Genomic DNA, 15749 nt, shown 5'->3' with positions numbered 1-15749 from the left:
GACTGCATTTAACTTTCTAAAAACATTTTTTAATCTCATTGTTGATGATAAGACCTTGCAACCTTAGCTGGTTTGGGGTCTACTCATGTCTGACACAAAGCTAACAAGCTAACCCATGAAACTTATGACATTAAAAGGAAATGGCATTTTATACCGTCTATAAAACGATATACAATGCCTTATATATAAATTCAGTGAAATGGGTGTGTTTAAGGTCTATAAGTAGTGTAGGGACTTATGTGTTATTGATAACAAATACGAACAGACTGAAACATCAATAAAGTTTAGTATTCAAACACTCGTATTTAAACAGTATGCTTAAAATTAAACTCGTAATATCTCTAACCCATTTTCCACAGCAAACTTTCTGAAGTATTTTCTTTGTTGCGAATAGTTTATTGTTTGGTAGTCATAATTGATTCAGGATATCTTAAAAAAAAACCAAAAAAAAAAAACCAAAAAAAACCAACAAAAAACAAACAAACAACAAAAAACACCTAACAATGATTTTAGATACTGTAACATAGTCTTAAAGATGCATTATAATATTGTTGTAAACGGTCCAACAGTTATCAAACAACTGCCAGATGTCAATAATCAGTATAAGTAAGCAATTATGCTAATTAATTGATTGTTAATGATTATAAAGATCATGATAATTATTATCATTTTTAAAGTAATGCTTTCACAAACATATTAAATTTCTGTTTACACGGTTTAAAATATTTATTAGAACATGAAGTTGAAAAAACTTTATAAAATAAAACAAAAAGATTATGTTTTTATGCCTCTTATTTGAAAGTAATGAAAATAATTTTGTATTGATTTAGAAAATGTGGCAAGGGACAAACCATGCGGCACAAGCTCCTTGTACAGAAGCTCTAACACCTGCTCAGCAGCTTTAAATGGAAACACAAGTATTTATTACCAAGAAAATCCACCCAACTGTATCCACACCGCGGAGAACGACACGTCACCTTTCTGGTGGGTGGACCTGGGAGAGGGGGTCACCATCAACATGATCACGATCTACGGACGGATACCTTGTAAGATCGGCCTTAATTCTGTTTAATTTTACATACATTGGTATTATCCAGTTGCATTACTTAATGGATTTTCGTTTTATCTTTTAAAATATCATTCGAAAGCATTTCTCTAGTTTGCGCTGTCTGGTGTCCCCCTTACCTCCTTACCTCATCTTCACCATCGCCATCTTAGAGATCATCACTTGTATCCTCAGCATCATTTTTAATTGAAATGTTACCAGCTAGGGACTCATTAATAATATATTCTGGCTTTCATTTCGATTTCTTTATGATCGCAGGGATATCTAGAATGGCTTTGGTTAACGTATCTGTCGATGGAATTGTCGTTAAAAGATTCACAGATGAGAGTGGTTGGACCAACGGATCATACACTTTCCGAGTGCTTCGTGGTGGGCGAGTGGTCAACATCACGAGAAGTCTGACCCTAATAATCCTACAATTAAACATCTGTGAGGTACAGGTGTGGGGTACGTAATTTTTTATCTTATCTTAAAGGAAAGATCGTTGATTTTTCGAAGAATTTCTACCTCTACCACAATCATGCATCACATAGAACGTAGACTTTGCAGCTGCCTTTGTTGCAAGTCAATATATAAAATATAAAATATTCCCTGCATTTTAATTAGTTTATTCTGGTATAAGGAATCGTCATACTTTTTACAGAATGTGCTGATGGTTGGTATGGAACCGACTGCTCACAGACCTGTGGAAACTGTATCACTAGTTCTGATTGTGACAAGACGACAGGCAGGTGTACATCATGTCAAGCAAGATTCAGCTTTCCATACTGTAAAGGTAAATAATTTAAAGTATTCCATAATGTTCTACCGCTCACACATCAACACACACACACACACACACACACATTTATATGAAACCTATGCTTTCAGTAATGGTACAAAGCATCAACAAACTTCCATTTGTCATAAAAATGATAGATCAAACAAAACAAACTAGTTAAAGAGATATCACTAAGAACCCGAGAGAAGCAAAGGAGATGTTTTGAAGAATGCTGGTGAAGGAGAAGAATTCTCATAATGGTCAAGACACAGGCTCACACACGAGAGAAATAATTCACCAGTCAAGACATGTCAGATAAATGTCACAGAGGAATAAGAAAACCAACACATATTTACATATTTTGTTAATTCTTCTAGCTCACACTCTTACGTAGTAACTTAGCAATTAGGATGTTGAGAAAAGTAAAATGACAAAGTGTTTTTTGTTTGTCAGCAAATTTGTTCACTTAAATAGATAATGAAATCCATCCCCTGCATGATCATTGTCACAGAATCTACAAAGCATTTTATTTTTTGGCGGTCTTATTTTGTCTACATTTATTTAGCAACCTAAATTTTATTAAAGAGAAAAAAATCCCGAGGAGAAAGTATTTTTAAAGAGGATACTATTTAAAAGGCACTTCTGAACATAACACAGCTTGATTTATTTGTCTTGAGTCTAGTCCACCTTGACAACAATGGATAAATATACTGGTCGTGGAGTTACCTGTCAATTTTTTTCTTAAAGCAATTGCCTGACATGTTGATGATTTTCTAATTTATCCATATTGCACCTGGGTCAAGATCTAGCAGGTGGTGTGGACGGCAGTGATATAACTAAACTTAATTCTACATCATGTAAACTTACTAACATTTTAACAGTCATTGTTGGCTGCTTTTTCATTCCGCTGGTTCCCTTCGACAAAAAGAAACGAACAAGTATAACTGCTAGGCAAACAGGTATTAGTCAAAGCATGTCTGTCTGTCTGTCTGTCTGTCTGTCTGTCTGTCTGTCTGTCTGTCATCTGTCTGTCTGTCTGTCTGTCTGTCTGTGTCTGTCTGTGTGCATTGTGTATTAAATTTTATGCGATGGTTTTCTTCTGTCTTGCAGATTGTGAGAGAGGTTGGTATGGATACAATTGTGTTGAAACGTGTGGACATTGCATGGGAGGTAACTCTACCTGTGACAAGATAAACGGAAGTTGTCCTTCTTGCTACGGGGCATTCACACCACCTCTATGTTAAGACAGTGAGTAGGCACACACGCACGCACGCACGCACATACGTACACAAAAATTTTATGGATATATAAACACAATCACGCACGCACATACGTACACAAAAATTTTATGGATATATAAACACAATCACGCACGCACTCACACAGAGAGAGAGAGAAAGACAGAGAACAAACACACACTTGGTCTCGAACTAACTAAACTCACTGATCATGTGAAGTGCCTGAGCAAATTAAACAGGAATACATCTTCACACTGGACTGGTGCTGGATACTACGATGAGAACTGATCCCATCATTGTTTACAAACAGTGAGCAGACACCAAGGCCCTTTAAACTTTATACTTTATGTGTATACAGTGGACAATTACTGTCTTCATTCAGACCTCTGTGTAAAGGCCTTTACAGACTTCAACACCTTTGAACTGTCATAAGACCATCAAAGCAATTTTTTTGCAGATTTTTGCCTGGTCACAAAAGTGTTAGTCCATGATCAGAACACAGCACTTGCCGTTTTTTTACTGTTATGATAATTCTGTTGCTACAGAAAGTTCACAAGAGAACAGCAAAAATAGCCTAATTATTACAACTTTTATGGGAGATCTTGTTTCCCCATGAAAATACTTTTTAAAACATTTTATTTCGTTCTTTGATTATCATGCGACTTGGAACCAATCTTGTGTTAGTGACTGCAATTTTTTTTACCTGTTTGAGATCGTAACGACAATGAAACTTACATCACCGTGTCTCCTCTGTTGACGACCAAAAACTGATAAATAATAATGAAACGAAATCTTTTCAGATCCTTCCTCTACGCCGCTGATGACAACTTTAAACACTTCCTCTTCAGTTCCAGCTACTGCTACTGAATACTCTTCATTTGCGCCCACAGGTTTCGTCCATAGCTTTATTTATTTCTCCTTTATGTTTCCTTTTTCTTTGATTCTTTTCTGTTTTCGTTTATTCCGACTGGCATGTCTTATCATCTGACTTGTTTTTGTTATTTATTTAAAGATTTGCTTTCTTTTAAAAAATCTTTATTTTAGTACTATTATACGGTTCTTCGTGTTTCATGTCTTGTGTATTTAAGGTGTATTTATAGCATATTTAGAAAATGTATTTATAATGTGCTAAGAAGATGTATTTGTTATACATTATTTATGTATATGAGAGCATTCTGTACAGAAAAATGACTTATTTACAGTGACGATGCAGATCATACACAAAACGATGTATTTTTATTTCAAAACCTACTAATTTAAGATCATTCGAGCAAACCTAAATTAGTTATGAGAAATAATCTTAAAATTAACTTTGAAATCTTATTCAATCCCAAATTCATATCTTTCTGGGTTAAAAAAAGACATATGGAAACTATTTTCCTCTCATAAAGTAACCTTTACTTTTGTCTGTGAAGAGACTGTCAGTGTGGCAGGTCCTGTGGCTGGCGCTGCTGTCGGGTGTGCTGTCGTCTTTTTTATTATCGGTGCTGTCTTCGGCTGGTAAGTTAATAAATAATAAACATCGCTACTCTTTTTTCCCTCGTCTATCTCTTCTACATCTTTATTGTCTGTTTCATCTCTCTCTTGTCTCTCACAATCATTTTTTTTTGTTTTTGTTTCTTTATCCAACGTTTCGTGTGTCTCGTTTTTAATAGAAATATTTTTCTTTTTTTTCTCTTGTCTCTGTGTCTTTTTTGTTTTCTTTTTCCTTTCTATGTATTGGTTTTTTTCCCCTTTTTCTCTCGTCTGTAATGCTTCTAGCTGTTTTTCATCTTTCTATCTTTTTTCTCTGTACATATCTCTTCCTATTTACACCTCCCCCTTTCTCTCGTGTGCTTTTGGTGATGCTTCGCATACATTCGATGATGATCCTTAGTCTGGACAACATTTGCTAAATTATTAAATTGGGTCATTGAATTATTAAGTACTTTTGATGAAGTTATGTAGATAGCTTTTATTGAATATACTATATTGCTGTTAAATTTCTTCAGGTGGTTAAGAAAATCACGGTTTCAGCAACCGTCTGCAAATGGCTCTTCACCTTGTGGAATCTCGATGACAAGTGACACGGGTAATTACATTTCTTCTAATTGTGTTGACTTGACTTTATACCCAGGGTTAGTCAGTCAGTTATTGCGCTAGCCGTTCGTTCTCGGAACTGGAGAATTAATAATATTTAGGTTTTGACATAAGATAGAGACTTGTAAGCAAATATATTCATTGTAAACCCATCGAAACACAGTTTTAGCACGGTCGGAATGCCTATTTATATTGCTCTCATTTCTGCTATCAGTTAATTAACTATCTATTGGCCAACATACAGATGCATTGGCAGAATTCTCTCTCACATGCAGTATGATATTTTGGAAAGAAAAAATAGAAAGTTGTTCAGAGTTAGTGTTTTTGTGCAAAAATCTCTGTTATGACCTTTGGTTCATAACAATGTTAATCTCTGTAATAAAGGAACATCCAGGTCAACATCTCGCTCCGACAAGAAGGTAGACACTACACCCGACTACACCACCAACGTCTACGACGCACTCAAAGCCCGTGATGACAACAACACAACAGCTTACACATCTCTTAACTTCCACACTGATGTCCACAGATGAGAGTAACACAAATGGAGAGTCAACAACTCGTTGTCTACAGTCAGTTTGTCCAGATATGGGGAAATGATTCCCTATAATATGATAAGTCTTTAAAATAGAGTATTTCTCTGTGTTCATTTTGTACTTGTATTTTGTGTAAATGTTACTTACTATATCTTCTGTAACTGTAAAAAGGCACATGTGTTACAATGTAAATATTTTTGTGTTGATGACAATCCTGTTTATACTATACAGTTTATGTGTATATAGCTTTGATGGTTTTGTAATGCTCCCTCTTGAAACGGGTCGACGCCCTATTCAATAAAGTGATTTTGATATTTTAAATGTCAGCAGCAGGGGGGACAGTGTGGGCTGTTCTCACTCCTTGTTTGTGTTATCGCCTTTTGTATGTAAACAGTCAGCGGTCAGCACAGTCGCCATCTTATTTCATTGCCACCTTGAAAATTGTCTCCCTTTCACATGACAAAAATGTTCATCGCATTTAATGTTTGACCATGCAACATGTGCTAAAGTCTTTTTAAATTACAATTAAGATTAACTAAAGGTTATCTCCCTTTGTTTATTGTGTCTGCCCCTATCTTGCAGCAGCAGCAGCTAGAATGTTTTTCGAGAAGACACTTGTTAGCTATACCTCATTCTTGCATTTCTTCAGGAGCTTGAAGATGCTTGTTTACCTGTGGCTAAAGATGAACTTGTACGAACATTTTGACAGTGGCATGTGATATATGATAACCCTTGACATCACTACAAGTATTATTTGTGTCTATCACTTACACGGCCACAGGCAGAGGTTAGGCGAGTCAACATAACATTTGATTACTTTCCATCTCCTTCACTTTTTCTGCCTTACATCACCTGCATTAAAACTTTAACCTATGGTTACATACACTTATGGTACTAATGATTAGATTTTAATGTTTTGTCTATTGTTAGCTGTAATTAATTTGAGAGTACCCGCGATAATTTTGAACCAAACGAACCAAACCCATCATATAGGAGCAGTGACTTATTTAAATCAAATTTACCGAGCAGACAATAATTTTGAAGACGAGAATTTCAGAATTCATACGTGCAACACAAACAATGAGAAAGTAGAGCTGAAAATGTTCTTCATGTATTTGCTAATTTTTGCCCTCAATACCAGATGTCGCCTCATGTATGATGAGTGTTTGATGCAAACAAAGTTGTTACCTTGTGAGATGAATGTCGTATCATTTTCATGCAAAAGTCTGTTTGTACACTGGTAGACAACAGTTTCTTTGTTCATCGCCCTTGTTAAACGTTTTCTTACACGAGATTTTGCGTCTATCGCATTCCCATGAGCACATAACTTGAACTTAGATATACACGCACACACACACATAAACAAATACAAAAGGAACCATACTATAATGTACGAGAATTAAAAGAGAGCAATCAGAATCTCAAAACTTCAGTGTGTATTATCATATTAGTTTTAGTGTTCGATATTTAGAGAAAATGTTTCCAGTACCCGAATGTAAATTAGACATAATGGTGACACAAAAAAAGAGTCTAACCTGGTCAGACAACCGGACTATACGGAACAAAGTTATATTGTGATCTGAGCTGCATGTCGTATATCCAGGGCTTTTTTTTACAGTTGTGAAGTAAATAATCTGTCCATTCATCGCCTCTTCTGCGCAACTTGTTCCGCAAATTTACTGAACACACACAGGCACACACAAACCACAACCTTAAAAGTGTCAGCTGAAATCTCATAACTGCAGTGTGTGGTATTTACAGACATATTGCCAGGTATCTGTCTGTACATTTGATGAAAAATGTTTATCGCTGCTAAGGGTCCCATTGAAAGGGGAATTTCACGACAGGTCAGGGACAAGGAAGTAATAAGAGGAGGGACTTGTTGATCATGGCGGACTGTAGGTGTGTACAGGTGTTTATGTTCTGTGTCTTTATACAAATATTCCTTCTGTGTGTTGCCCAGGACACACACATGAGTGAGTACATTTCCCTGGAGTATTTCAACCTTGTTGTTTATGTTTTACTTAAATGTAAGCAAACATTTCGGTCAGTACTCCTAGTTTTACACACATGTTCATGACAGCTTCTCAGATATCAATGTGTTGATACGTGTCATGTGTTGTTGACATTGCTGGTTATTGTGTTATTCATGTCAAACCATAAAGGTACCAGGCTGGCCATGAATTATGATGTGCAAATACCATTTCCACCGTCTGTACGGGGATATACGATGGTTTATGTATACATTCAGTGTAAGGTCTGTCAGTAATGTAGTGACTGAGTTGTTAGTGACAACAAAGTTAAACATACGGGTAGACTGAAACATCAATACAGTTTAATACAAAAAAGTCGGATTTAAAAGTCTGCTTAAAATTAATCTCATAATATTGCTAATCCGTTTTCACAAGAAACTTATCTCTCAAGCACTTAGTTGGTCGCGAAATATTTATTGCTTGCAAGTGATAACTGTTTTAGATTAGCTAAAAATAAACTAACATAATGATTGTAGCTGCTGTCACATAGTCTGTCAGGTCCAATATATTATTGTAGGGAAATGTCCGGCAACTGCTAGATACCCCTTCACACACCTTTTTGTATAAGTAAATAAAGGTGAGAGAGATATAGTCTTAATAAGAACTGATGTTAATTACTGAGTGTTACTCATTAAAAAAGTCTTGTTAATGATTGCTATCATGTTAAATAAATGCTTTCAAAGACTTTAAAGTTTAACTTTATTAAATTTGCGTTTAACGTTTTCAATTTTTTAAAGCATACCTTTGATTTAAGTTTCTAAACATAAAGCTGAAAGATTTCTTGAACTTTTCTTATTTAATTCTTCTTATTTCACCGTTATGATAATATCTCCCTATATCTTTGTTTAGAAAATGTGGCACAAAACAAACCATGTGGCACAAGCTCCTTGTACAGTACCTCTAACAACTGCTCAGCAGCTTTAAATGGAAACACAAACACTATTTACCAAGAAAATCCACCCAACTGTATCCACACCGCGGAGCTCGACACGTCACCTTTCTGGTGGGTGGACCTGGGAGAGAAGGTCATCATCACCATGATCACGATCTACGGACGGACAGACTGTAAGATCAGTGTTAATACATTGGTATTAGTCAGGTGTCTCACTCAATGGATTGGAGTTTTATATTTTAAAATATCATGCGGACTATCTCACAGCTAAAATCAGTCTTGTGGTACACTTCATGTTTCACCACCCTTAACGTCTTCTTTTAACAGTCACTTGTTGTCTTTATTGATCATTCCCTTCTTCCTCAACTCATCGTCATCATTATCGTTATTCGCCAGTATCCTCACCGTCATTGTCATTTTAAATGTTACATGTTAGGACTCTCATAAAATATTTTAATAATTATTATTGTAAACAAATTGTATTATTATAAATGTTTTTTACATTCAACAGTATGATGCGGGCGTCTGTGTTAACGATGCAGTTAAATATCTCTTTAGCTCGCTATGCTCCACGTGTGTGTGTACAGCAGACTTTTTTCTTTGCGATTATTTTATGATTACAGTTATAGAGAGAATGCGTTGTGTTAACGTGTCTGTCGATGGAGTTGTCATCGAAAGATTCACAGATGTGAGTGGTTGGACCAATGATAAATACACCATCCCAGTGCTTCGTGGTGGGCGAGTGGTCAACATCACTAAAGACTGTGACAGCATGGGACTTACGATAAACATCTGTGAGGTACAGGTGTGGGGTACGTAAGTCTCTGTATGTACATAAACTCAAGTACGTTTCCGAATTCTTCTAGATGTGTATCTGTTTAAGGTCAGTTATTATATGTTATGATGATTATGTATTACTGCTTGTGTGAGTGGGAGGACGAGTAGACGAGTGATGGGGTTTGCGGGTTTATGAATGTGCGCATGCACGCGCATGTTTGTGTGTGTGTGTGAGAGAGAGAGGGTGTGTGTGTGTGTCACATACACTCACGTCCACATAGACATTTGAGAGTTCTTTTCTTCACAAAACAACTCTGCCAATTTTTTCCAGGCCTGACTATTTGACGTGCCTTTTATCAAATCAAAATCAAATCAAATCAGACTTTATTGTCTGTTGAGGAGACCCAAGACATAATTTTTTCTTTTGCTCACATGGCAGGCATACATACTCATACAGACATATACTTATGCGATGTCATGTGTCTGTCCAAACTGCTTGCACCATGACATATCACAAACAAAAAGAAATCAAGATGGGGAAGGGGGAAAGGAATGAAGAATCAAGAAAAAGTAATTAAAATACCTAAATAGTAATTAATGACTGAGGCACATTAACAGAGTCTAAACTATTTCACAAATAGTTGTTTTACTTTTAGGTGTCTAACACCAATGTCATAATAACATAATGTTAACACTGCATGCTGGGAATTCTGTAGTTGCCGTTACAGGTGTACACAACCTTTCTTCTTTTCCTGAATGTCGGTCTCTCCTGTTCGTTTTGCATTAAGAGTTGTAGTCTGTGTGACAATCATTGTATCATAAAAATTAAACTGTTTATGTATAAGTAGTATATAAAGCTACCATCTATACTTTGCTTTAAATCTTCATTTCTAAGACCGAGAAACGGAAACCTATCATAAAAACGTGAATGTACGTAGATCGTGGTGTTGATTGTCTTCTAACCCTTTACCAAGACAGTGTCACTGAGGGAAAGGAGCACAGATTAATAATGTAAATGATGCTAATATTTTATTTGTAAAAACAAATCATTGTGCTCCTTTCAGAATGTGTTGATGGATATTATGGAACCGACTGCTCACAGACCTGTGGAAAGTGTGACAAAAATTATGTCTGTAACAAGACATCAGGCTGGTGTACATCATGTCAAACAGGATTCAATTCTCCTCTCTGTAATGGTAAGGTCGTGGATGTTTAAAAGATTTGTGCTCTCATGAACCATGTAGATTCCCTTGAAGAATTAACAAAATTGTGTTGTACTGTACTGACTCAGCACTTGCCACCTCACTCTATCATTCACTCACACATGTGGAAGGAGGTATGTAAATAAACCTTACTTTAATTTTAATCTTTCCCAGTAAACGACCTTTATCTACAATCATATCTTTTGAGTGCTGTCAGCAATCCCTAGGTCTTTGGGAAAAGCACTGCCTTACTGATAAACTAGAACGAACCATTAGACCATGCACAAAATGCATTGATGGAAGTGCTGACCTGCCTTAGTGTTACTGTGACAGCAAGGTTCAAAGGAAATATATAAAGTATGTAATACTGACTGTATTTGTGATTATTTGTGTTATAAAGCTGCGTCATACTATTTACAGAATGTGCTAATGGTTGGTATGGAACCAACTGCTCACAGACCTGTGGAAACTGTCGCAGTAATTCTGTCTGTGACAAGACGACAGGCTGGTGTACATCATGTCAAACAGGATTCAACATTCCACACTGCAAAGGTAGCTTCCATTGAAGATAAACAACATTGATTTGTACTGTATTATGTGGCAGCACTTGCTCCGTCACTCTATCATTCACTCACACATGTGGATAGAGGTGTGTAAATAAACCTTACTTAAATTTTAATCTTTCTCAGTAAGCGACAGCATTTTGAGTTGCTTAAGTGTCACCTTGACAGCAAGGTTCAAGGGAAATATATAAAGTATATAAAACTGACTGCATTAGTGGATTGTTTCTGTTATAAAGCTTCGTCATACTCTTTACAGAATGTGTTGACGGTAGGTATGGAGCTGACTGCTCAAAGATCTGTGGAAACTGTATCATTGCTTCTGATTGTGACAAGACGACAGGCAGGTGTACATCATGTAAAACAGGATTCAGTCTACCAAACTGTACAGGTAAATGGTTTCAGGTATTTGATCACGTGTGCATCAGACTGCACTATACTAATTACACATCAACACACACACACACAAAAGAAAGAAGGGTCATTTTTCTTTCTTAATGTTTAAGAAGAATACATTTTATAGGCATTAGAGTGTTTAGTATGATAAATGATAAATTGTACGACGTTGGTTAGTAAACTTTTACAGTTTAATAGATAAAGAGATTTACCCCCAATATCTTCAATATCATAGAGTCTAGGAAGCCTTTTATTTCTACGAATCTCATTTTGTCTACATTTGTTTAGCGTCCTAAACTTTTTATTAAAGAGAGATAGTCATGAGGAGGAGGTATTTAAAGTACGATCCTAGTGAAAAGATGTTTTTACATATTACATAATATTACATATTTCGAGTATATTTGTCTTAAGTCTAGTTCTCCCAGCAAATCTGGATATATTGGCCCTAGAGAGACCTATTTACTAGGTCTTGACATAAAGAAATTGTAAAGGCAAAATAAAGCTGCTTATAATCTCGTACAAAGTATTATCAGCTTCAATCTCATCTATTTTCGTGTCTGTTCATCTTGTAAAAATTGAATGTTTTATAGGATGCTCTGTTTAATAAGAGAAATTACACCGGACTCTTGTTTGCTTCAACGAAGTCTCGTCCTCCGCTGATGTCAACAGGATCTTAGTGAGAGCTGATGATGTGGTTGGACATTGCTCATATCCATTTTGATTGTTATCACTAATCCGACTAACGACACACCACCAATTACTTGAGTTCAAATCCTAAAAAATGGCCGACACTTTCTGTCCCTCGCTGACGTCACAGCCTTACTATACCTTTCAGTATCTATCCTCTTTTGTGTGAATTTAGTAGCATTTTATCAGGCTTTGTCTGCAATATCATTTATCCGGCTGTTTTACTTTTTCGACCAGCAGCAAACAATATAACCGCTCGTCAAACAGGTATTAGTCAAGGGGTGTGTGTGTGTGTATTACATGTCATGCGATGCTTTTCTACCTACTTGCAGATTGTGAGAACGGTTGGTATGGAAACAATTGTGCTGAAAAGTGTGGACATTGTGTGGGAGGTAGCTCTACCTGTGACAAGATCAACGGAAGTTGTCCCTCCTGTGACGGGGCATTCAAACCTCCTTTGTGTAAAGACAGTGAGTAGACACACACAACATTACTTATGTAGGCATTGTAGGCGATTGTGCAAGACCTCTGTGTAAAAGACAGTAAGTGGACACATGCATTGAAGACAGTGCAAGCTGGAACCTCATATAACAATAACAGTAAAAAATGAAGTCGGGTCATAGTTGGAACAAATGCGAGCAAATATGAGACACGCATTTTCAAGTTTGAACCACGTGGTGTCTGGTAGTTGCACTGTTTATCTCAGCCTTCAATGCAAGAGGACGACCTACTCTTGTTAGCGATAGCCTTATATACACCATCTGTCTTTACCGTAGTACAACACTCTTTCACAAACAATACACAAGCACTTGGGTTCGTAAGTCAAGAGAGCGAGAGAGTAGGCAGTGCGAGAGTTAAATAGAAACTAAAGTTTGTTAGTAGTCTTACGGAGTGTTTCGTCGCCTCGGTGTGAACCCCTGTAATTCATCAAAATGGTCATTACAATAAACACACCTGTACAGAGGGGAGATGGTATTGTACGTGCATTATTATTGTCCATGTTATTACTATTATTCCCGTTGTCATCCAGTCGCACTTTACTACGTTCTTTAGCTTTTTGTTTATCTGACTGTTTATTTTATGACCAGCAACCAACAAATATAACTGCTCGTCACAGGTGTCGATATATATGTGTGTCTATCTTTCTGTTTGTCTGTCTGTCTGTCTGTCTGTCTGTCTGTCTGTCTGTCTGTCTGTCTGTCTGTCTGTCTGTCTGTCTGTCTGTCTGTCTGTCTTTCTGTCTGTTTGTCTGTCTGTCTTGTATATTAAGTGTAATGCGAAGCTTTTTTTTTCTCTTATTGCAGATTGTGAGAAAGGTTATTATGGACACAACTGTGGTGAAACGTGTGGACATTGTACGGGAGGTAACTCTACCTGTGACAATATAAACGGAAGTTGTCCCTCCTGTGACGGGGCATTTCAACCACCTCTGTGTAAAGACAGTAAGTAGACACAGAAATTTATGTAAGTACAATAGATGATTGTGCCCTGTAGCCAGACCTCTGTGTATAACAGTAAGTGAACATTAAAGACACTGCAAACTAAACCCGTGTATAACAATAACAATAACAATAACAATAACAATAACAATAACAATAAAAGGGTTAGGGTTTGGGTTTTTTAAGACCCTCTGTGACTTTTACAGATTATCTCAATGTTTTTGGTGCAATAAACTCTCCTGTATAGAGGGGACATGCCATTGCACGTACATATGTTCATGTTATAAATATTATTACCGTTGTCATCCAGTTACATTTTACTACGTTCTTATGCCCTTTAGCTCTTCACTTGAATAAGACGATTTAAATAAAATTTCAATATGAGAGATTACAGTTTACATACAAATGCAAGAGCACCTGAACTTCAAAGTAATATTCCTTTTGCGTGACACCATCGTTACCTAGCGTATTTAAGTAGAATTATTAAAAAATTTCATGGATTGTCCTGTTTTCCACTAAAAGATGATTAAAAAATCTTTAGTTTGCATTTTAACTTTCATGCTACCTTGAACCAATCTTTTGGTGATAAATTAACACTTCAACTTTTGTTTTGAGATCGTAATTCCAATGAAAGCTTGTACCACCGTGTCTCCTATGTTGACGACCAAGATTTGATAAATATTAATAAAACGAAACCTTTTCAGATCTTTCCTCAGAGCCCCCGATGACAACTTTAAGTACTACGTCTTCAGTTAAAACCACTGCCACTGAATACCCTTCATTTTCGTCCACAGGTTTGTGAAGTAGTCCATAGTTGTATTTTTTCTTTTTCCTTCTTGATATTTTCTTGTTCTGTTTCCTTTTCTCTACCTGCCATCTCCTAGCATCTCTCTTTTAAAACAGATCTTTATTTTAGTAAAACTATAATGTTCTTAACGTTTATGTCATGTATTTTATGTATTTATGTCTTGTGTATTGTTTTTAATATTAACATAAGATATATTTAGAAGTTTTATATCTTATACAGTTATTTATGTATATAAGAGATTGCTCAAATGGATATCCATTCTTTACAGGAAAATAACATTCACAGTTATAATGCAGATCATACACAACAGATGTCTTTTTATTTCAAAACTTGATTTGAGATCGTTAGTACTAACCTAAATTAGTTATGAGAAATAATCTTAAATGTAACTTTGAAATCTTATCGTCTCAAATTCATATCTTTCTGTGTGAATAAAGACATACGGAAAGTATTTTTCTCTCATAAAGTAACCTTTAATTTTGTCTGTGAAGTGGGGATGTCATGTGACAATGACAAAGAGACTGTCAGTGTGGCAGGTCCTGTGGCTGGCGCTGCTGTCGGCTCTGGTGTCTTCTTTTTTATTATCGGTGTTGTCGTAGGCTGGTAAGTTAATAAATGCCAAGCATCGAGATTCTTTATTTCTCTCGTCTATCTTTTCTATTTACTCTTTATTATCTTTTTTTGTTTCTCTCTCTCTCTCTCTTGTCAATCACTATCATTTTTTTTTTTGCCTCTGTATTTCTTTTTCTACTTTTCATGTCTCTCGCTTTTCTCGAAATGTTTGTCTATTTGTCTTTCTTGTGTCATTTTTTTAATTTTCTTTCTCTATCGTGTTTTGTTCTCCCACGATTTCATCATCATCATCATCATTATTATTATTATATGTTGCTATTAAATTGCTCTAGGTGGTTAAGAAAATCACGGTCTCAACAACCATCTGCAAATGACTCTTCACCTTATGAAATCCCGATGATGGGTGACACAGGTAATTAAATTTCTTCTTATTCTGTCCACTCGAGCTTACAGCCAAGATTAGCCAGTCAGTGCGCTTTTACTTTCCGAACTGGAGACTTAATAATATTTAAGCTTTTGATATAACTTATCAGACTGTAAACAAATATATTCATTGTAAACCGATCGAAACACAGTTCAGCGCCGTCAAAATGCAAGTTTCGCTTTATATTCCTCTCTTTTCTGGTATCAGTTAATTATATATTGAAAAACATCCAAAATACACCGCAAATTTCTCTCTTAATGCAGTATAATATTCTCGAAA

General features: G+C 36.0%; 2 protein-coding genes across 5 annotated transcripts in view; both read left to right on the top strand.

The window, feature by feature from the left end:
- Positions 1-15749, top strand: part of LOC112572661 (receptor-type tyrosine-protein phosphatase kappa-like) — a 503329-nt gene that overhangs the window by 303470 nt on the left and 184110 nt on the right. The window lies entirely within an intron of this gene.
- LOC112572679 (multiple epidermal growth factor-like domains protein 11) overlaps positions 3871-15749 on the top strand; it is a 50588-nt gene continuing 38709 nt past the window's right edge. For all 3 annotated transcript variants that reach the window (XM_025252482.1, XM_025252481.1, XM_025252480.1), the window contains exons 1-13: positions 3871-4564; positions 5056-5135; positions 5528-7655; positions 8562-8777; positions 9228-9416; positions 10446-10577; positions 11004-11135; positions 11403-11534; positions 12559-12696; positions 13531-13668; positions 14370-14459; positions 14965-15076; positions 15379-15458. In XM_025252482.1, the coding sequence (XP_025108267.1) occupies positions 7568-7655; positions 8562-8777; positions 9228-9416; positions 10446-10577; positions 11004-11135; positions 11403-11534; positions 12559-12696; positions 13531-13668; positions 14370-14459; positions 14965-15076; positions 15379-15458 (1447 nt within the window). In that variant the 5' untranslated portion in view covers positions 3871-4564; positions 5056-5135; positions 5528-7567. The remainder of the gene's footprint in view (positions 4565-5055; positions 5136-5527; positions 7656-8561; positions 8778-9227; positions 9417-10445; positions 10578-11003; positions 11136-11402; positions 11535-12558; positions 12697-13530; positions 13669-14369; positions 14460-14964; positions 15077-15378; positions 15459-15749) is intronic.

This window comes from Pomacea canaliculata, linkage group LG9 (assembly GCF_003073045.1).
Source record: "Pomacea canaliculata isolate SZHN2017 linkage group LG9, ASM307304v1, whole genome shotgun sequence".
NCBI classification, from domain to species: Eukaryota; Metazoa; Mollusca; class Gastropoda; order Architaenioglossa; family Ampullariidae; genus Pomacea; species Pomacea canaliculata.
Note: the sequence above shows the minus strand (reverse complement) of the source record. Positions and strands in the feature narration are given on the sequence as shown.